This window comes from Chionomys nivalis, chromosome 7, assembly GCF_950005125.1.
Source record: "Chionomys nivalis chromosome 7, mChiNiv1.1, whole genome shotgun sequence".
Classification (NCBI taxonomy): Eukaryota; Metazoa; Chordata; class Mammalia; order Rodentia; family Cricetidae; genus Chionomys; species Chionomys nivalis.
In genome coordinates, this window is record NC_080092.1 from 54,888,454 (window position 1) to 54,895,739 (window position 7,286).

Below are 7,286 nucleotides of genomic sequence, written 5' to 3' on the forward strand. Positions count from 1 at the left end.
TCAGAGTGGGAGAACCTGTAGGAAATAATTGAAGGAAATTGGGTGGTGAGGAGATTGCATTGTTAGCAAGAGTCATAAATCCATTACTTAAACTATTTTAATTGATACATCAATGTCCACAGAACTCAGGGTAAATGGTAAAATGTTGCAGCAACTTAAGAATTTAAGGAACAGAGATTGCATTAGACAGAACCTCTTCTACTATGCATTTACAGGAAATTTGTGCAAAGTATGGAGGAAGATGTGGCCAGCTATCAAAGACAATCTTTCCTACTTTGACTATTACACTACACCACATTTTATGTATTGATCAGCTATATAGCATGCCCTTTCATTAATGTTCTATGATTTGGGACATCTGACATAAAATATTAACATCATGTTTGTTACATAAAAAAATTAAAAATCACAAGCGCTACCATTATAAAGTGATTTTCTTATTGTAGAAAACTCTTATCAGGGCCTCCTTTATGTCTCTGTTCCTCAGGCTGTAGATGAAAGGGTTCATCATGGGTGTCACCACTGTGTACATCATAGCCATGACAGTCTCCTTCACAGTAGAGTTATTAGCTGGTGGACATAAATATACACCAATAATTGTACCATAGAACAGAGACACCACAGACAGGTGGGAACCACAGGTGGAGAAGAGCTTGTAGATGGTCTGGGTAGAATGAACCTTGAGAATAGAAAAGACAATCTTTGCATAGGACATAACAATGAGTAGGAAAGGTATAATACCAATGAGATCACTCATGATAAATAACACTAACTCATTAATGTGAGTGTCTGAGCAGGCCAGCCTCAGGAGAGCCAGTATGTCACAGAAAAAGTGAAGAATCACATTGTTATCACAAAAAGACAATCTAGCCATGAGCAGGGTGTGCATCATGGCATTGAATGTGGCCAGCATCCACAGTGGCAGCAATAAACAAGCACAGAGTTTGGGATTCATTATGCTGGTGTAATGAAGAGGGAAGCAGATGGCCACATAACGGTCATAGGCCATGGCTGTAAGAAGGAAACTCTCCATGACTCCAAAAAAAAAATAAAAAGTACATTTGTGTCAGACAACCTGCATATGGGATAGATGGGTTCTGGCTTTGCATGTTTTGTAGCAGTTTGGGCATTGTAACAGAGGAGAAGCAGAGGTCAGAGAAGGACAAGTTGCTGAAAAACAAGTACATTGGTGTGTGGAGACTGGGGTCCAGTAGAATGAGGATGATGATGATGAGGTTCCCCAGGACGGTGGTGAGGTACATGGCCAGGAACAGGACATAGAACAGGTGCTGGTGCTCTGGGGGGATGGGCAGGCCCAAGAGAAGGAACTGGGAGATGACAGTTTGGTTGTTTCCAGTCATGATCTGTCTCCAATGACTTTAAAAAAAAATAATTAGCAATTTGTTAAACACTCCTGGTTAAACTTGTATGAAATAGATCAATTCTATTATTCAATCTCACTTGTTTAATTTGGACAGAATATTTTTTATATTTTCTAAATTTATATTCTGTGCTTTTCTATGAAATGGAGTAAGCTTAATTTCTTAAGATCTTCAGTTATTCTTGGTAGGTGATGACATGTTAAACCAGTCCTATATACCCTCCTGACACTCCTCAATCCATCTCCATGCCTCTGTGAAAACAGTCATATTTCTGAAATACATGGGGTGTGTTGTTTTTTCTTCAGTTATCAATCTCACTCTTACAAAGTTATAGTAATCTCTACATCCCAGTATATTATGTCATTATAACCTTGGATGATTTTTCTTCTTGGTGCCTTAGCATGCTCTAATTGTCTAGTATTATCTAATCACACCTAATTGTTTCTGATATGCACAATGTACTGGCATAACTCTTTCCTACCTGCCTGCTTCTTCTAGGCAACTATAGTTCACTTCATTGTGTAGTTTAATCTGTTTTTTAAAGGACTTTTTTACACCTAATCCTCTAGATTTTATGAGCCCCAAGAAAAACACATATACTTTAATATGTTACATTACCAATTAATTGCTAGATATAACTGTGTCTCTAACCTACAGAATCACCACCGCATCACTGACTAATCATCTTCTATGATTTGCCCACAGGCATCTAAGGTTCAATGTATCCCAAGAGAAATTCAAATCTCTCTCTCCCAACATCTGTTTCCCTTGTCTCTTCTTTCTCATAATACAATAAAACTAATTCAACATCAAGTACATAAGTTTTATTGAATTTTTCTTTTTTTCTTACTTTGGATGCTAAACTAGCACAACATATAGTTTGTCTTCTTCATCCTCTTCTCTCTAGTCATTTAAAACCATACAATCATATCCTTAGTAATGGATGGCATTGTCTTCTGCCTGAAATATTAAATCAGCTTTCAATTCCAACCCATGTCTCCTGTCTAAAAACTAATTTCTCCAGTATGTTTATCCAACACTGGCATTCTGAGATGAAAATATATTCTGAGATGGAAAAAAATTGAATATTTCCTGATTCATTCCTCAGGTGAACATGTTTTTCTTAAGAAAAAATTTCTATCATGTGCACAAACGATGATTGCTTATCTGACTTTAGCAATTTCTAGCCCACTATGGTTTCACAAATTGCTTGCATTATTCTCTGCAGCCATTCTGTACTCAAATTGAAGTTTGTACATCCATCATTTATGATTTGATCCTCATTTTATCTACTACATGCTTTCCCTCTGGTGTGACTTGTCTCAGTTTTGTTTCCACAATATGATATGCCATATGCTAAGTTAAACCTTGTTGTGTCTCTACATACAGTAAGATATATTACCGTGTTGCCTGCCATCTTGTACTATTTCACAACTACCAATGGCTCTGATTACTGTTTCACAGATATTGTTGCCAGACTGTAACTCCATGAAGAAAAGGCCATGACTGCCCACATACAGAACCAACACCGGCCCTGCCTGGATGAGACTCAGTGTGCATGAAGATTTCCTGGCTAAAATGTATTCTGAGACAAAAACTTTTTTCAAATTTAAGGGCAGAAATGCACTTTAAATCCAAATAATCATTCTTCTTCAATTTCCTCATAATATAAAATCACCAAACTTGAAAGTTTTAACATCGAAATGTAATACTCTGTGATTAGCTTTATAGATGCAGCTGTGTGTTTATGGAAGGTTTTAAGGTGAGTAGGATGCAGTGCTCTTTTCAATAATACTAAAGACTCACAATTTTTTTTTTTTTTTGGATTTTTCAAGACAGGGTTTCTTCGTAGCTTTTGGTTCCTGTCCTGGAACTAGCTCTTGTAGACCAGGCTGGCCTCGAACTCACAGAGATCTACCTGCCTCTGTCTCCCAAGTGCTGGGATTAAAGGCGTGCACCACCACCGCCCGGCTAAGACTCACAATTTTTATGTTTCCATTTATATGGTTCCACTGATAGTAATGTAGGAAAATACATATGATGAACATTTTATGAAGCTGTCATTTTTATCCTTCTCTTGGCTTCATCTTCAGATATCCATACCTAACTTTGTAGTTAATTATTATAGGAAATGTTCTATGTCCTAATAGCAATTTGGTCAAATTATAACTCTGGAAATTTTTATGAAGGTGTTTTACTTTGTGATTAACATTTAAATTAGTAATTGCATTTAAATCATTGTAAAAATAACTGTAACAATTTGTAATGTGATGATCCTCATGTGAGCAATTGTTGGAAGAAAAACTACAGTCTCTTGAGAAACCTGAAGATTGCCCTGAATGTGAGCCTGTAACTTCCACTCTTCCCAGGGACTCCAGTCCGAATCTCCTGGACCTGTCAGTTCTCAACTGTGTAGGCTGCATCTTTAAGACAATTCCCTGTCTTGTTATGTTTTCTTCTAGAGAACTTTGCCTAATGAACCCAAGTCTATAGGTAAGATGGCAAAGAAATCAAAAAGAATTACAAAAAGATGTGAGAATAGGGTCTAGCCTTTAGCTCAGTGATACAGTAGTTAACCTAGCATGCCCAAAGCACTGAGTTCTCCCTCTAACTAAAAAAAAATAGAACAAAATGAACACACACAAAGAGTTAGGAAATCCTTCCAAGACACGATCTGACTGAGTCTAGCTTTGGAGTCTCCTATCCTGCTGGTGGTCATTAGTGCAGCTGCCTTAATGGTTTGATACTTGGACATTATGTTTGGTGATAATGAGAATGGCAATACCTAGTTTCTCAGAATTATTCTTACTCTGTGAATGAGTGGGCCCCATATGTTATGTAGGTTTTGTGGGATATTTTGAGCACACTCTTACACTTCTGAGGCTGATATAAAGTTTACCTTGAATCAGAGGGCAGAATTAGCTACTACCTGACCAAAATTTGCCATAGAGGTTTTAGATGGCTGAGGACATATAGAGAGACACCAGAAGTAATATAAAGATTTTTAGAAAGATTATCATCCCTTTTGGATTGAGGAAGGAGAGAGAGATGAGTGAGCTGGTCACTTCTCAGCTGCGTATCTGATTATTCAGGTTTTTACCCTTATAGATGACTCCTGAATTTTTATTGAAAAAATAATTGCCATAATACATACATCATGTATGTTTACATGCAGAGATTACAAAGCAGAGATCATATATGAAGCTTACTAATTCTGACCAATGTAGGTCTCTTTATCAATTCTTGACCTTAATAGCAGATGAGAATATCCCATGGACATGGTTCTATGAGTTAATATACATGCAACTCACCTTGGATTCTCTGAAAAGACTGACTCTTGTTTTGAAGATGATATTCAACTTTATACATGGAGTCTAAGATGATGTCAATATTCTGGTCGGTGGGTTTCAGTAAGGAACAAGTACATGCATTGCTTACAGTTACAGAATTCTGAGCTCTTTTGAATTGGAGATCTGTTCAAAGTTTCCTAATGTTCCAAAGCTAAAAATGTTTTAAAGGAAGACTTAATAACTCCAGCATTTGCCCCTACCCCCTAAAGAGATGTTATTATGTTGAAATGGAAAAAAAAAAAACAATTACCCTGTAAGTAATTGTAACAAACCTAATCCTCACCAAAATGAATGTCAATGCAACTGTGGAACAAGGTATTTTCTACTCTATGTGAAAATGTTGTCAAGTATAAAAATAGCAAAGAATGTTATCATACCTGAAAATTGCCTGTCATATGATCACAAAACTGGAAATGTAAGATCCATAATTTGGAAGACAGTAATGTACCTCCTGACAATTTTTCTAAGAGGGATGAAGTTATATTAAGGTCCCTGCTTCAGATCCTGTCACATTTATTCATTATAAGCAAGGAAAGAACAGCATCTGTAGTCAACATCTTCTTACATGTCCCCTTCTAGCCATCTCTGGACCCAAGGGGCCCTGCATCCCAGAGGAGTCCAGATCCTGTACAACTCATTAAATACACAATAATTGCCCAGCACCTATCCGGGACAAATTTTCTCAGTCTCCTGAGGTGTGGGCTGCTGATGGCCATTGAGCACTGCTGAATAGACTTTTGGAGAAGGTGAAAATGATAAAAAGAAGATCTATTTATTCCTACCATATGCCTGTTATGGAATGGACATGATTTATTTGTAAATCAAACATATGTAGACATTCATGTAGGCTAAGGTTGGGCTATTTGAAAACCACTGCAGTAATTATAAATACTTTGTGTTTAAGGAAATTTGTTGCTTTGATCTTGACATCAACTTGTGGGTATGGAGTTGTTCTCAGAATTCTTTTGCTGCTCTCTAAATTTCCTTGGCTTATATCATGCCTCCTCTTTATTTCTCATCCTAGTGATTCATGTTCCTCTCTTCACTTTTAATGGATTTTTTAGTACTCTATTAAAAGGACAAGCTTTTGGTTTCATTAACTTCTTTGATATTTCATCTTCAATTTCAACTGATTCCTACCGTGTGTGTGTGTGTGTGTGTGTGTGTGTTTGCAGTGTATGTGTGTATGGATGTAATTTCCTCTTCCCCACTTCTTTTGAGGTTACGGCATTTTTTTCTAGATTCATACCACAATTAATTATAGATTTTCTTCTTTTCCAATGTGTGTAAACTCCAGCATATATTTCTCTCAAAATTCTATTTGCTGTTTTCCCAGCAATTTTGAAAGTCATCTTTTTCCCTGTATCAAGATCAACGTATTTTTGTATGTAAATGTAACTCTTTTATCAGGATGTAGCAAAGAACAACAATGACAAAAGAAATGAATTATTTACATAGGTGGAAGTGCATGGTTATTATTCATAGGCAATATAATAGTCCATGTAGAATTCGAGATCATCTGAAAAAGGATTCTAGAACTACTAAGTTAGCAACATCATAGGATACAAATCTAAAAGTACATAATAAATATTTTTCAGTCACTAAATAACTTGTTATTATCTTTTCAAAATACACCAATTTCTCCCTCTCACAGGGGAATAGAATCCAATGCTTCAGAAGATGCCTGACACCAAAATTCTGTAGCATTGGGTTTTCTTACACAAATATTTGTGTAAAGTTTCACTTACATATTAGGCACAGTAAAGACTAATAGTAACAATTAGTTATAGTAATAAATTACCTCAATTTAAAGCCATCTAGTACTCTCTGTTTTCTTTCTCCAAAAATATACTGTATTACACTCACCTTCCTATCTGGTCATGAGAGCTATTGCAAGGCCTTTGTAACAGGAAGTTAGGTGACAGACACAGGAAAAGTGATACAATTTTACCCTGCTCTCTAAGCCTCATTTGAAGATTTATGTGAAACTCCCTATATAAGGCTCCACAGCACAGGAACTGACTTGGTTCTCAAGATGGTGGAAGAACACCTCACAGGGAGGGCAACAGATGGGTTGTGGAAATGGTAGACAAAGTGATCATTCATATTTCTTGTAGATGGAGACTGAGCACTCAGTTTTCATCATACTAGATGGATGGCATATCATTCTACACCATGATCTGTTCACCTCTGGCATTTTTCATTTAATACTGTCAGACTAGAACTGAGTGGGGAAAGCTGAAGCCATAACTCTTTATTCAGAAAAAATCAGGAATCAAAGTATCTAAAATGCACCATATACATACATGAAGCTGTCAAGGAAACCATTTATTTTGGCTCTTTGTTTGAGGGTGTAGGTCCACTGTGGGAGGAAGACAAGACATCAGGAATACCAGACAACTATTTACATTGCATCCACAGGAAGGAAGAACAGTGGTGAAAGTTTATATTCCATCATCTAGTACTGAATACATATAATCTATTTTCAAAACTGTAAAATACAAATTAAATCAAAAGGCCTAAGGACTATCTTCTTATAGCATTTTCCTGGATT

General features: G+C 36.5%; 1 protein-coding gene across 1 annotated transcript; it reads right to left on the minus strand.

Annotated features, from left to right (window-relative positions):
• Positions 1 to 421: 421 nt before the first annotated feature.
• Positions 422 to 1,361, minus strand: LOC130877298 (olfactory receptor 1496-like). Its single transcript, XM_057774445.1, is given in 2 exon segments — positions 422 to 1,048; positions 1,050 to 1,361. Coding segments are annotated over 2 exon segments (939 nt in total).
• Between the last annotated feature and the right edge of the window lie 5,925 nt (positions 1,362 to 7,286).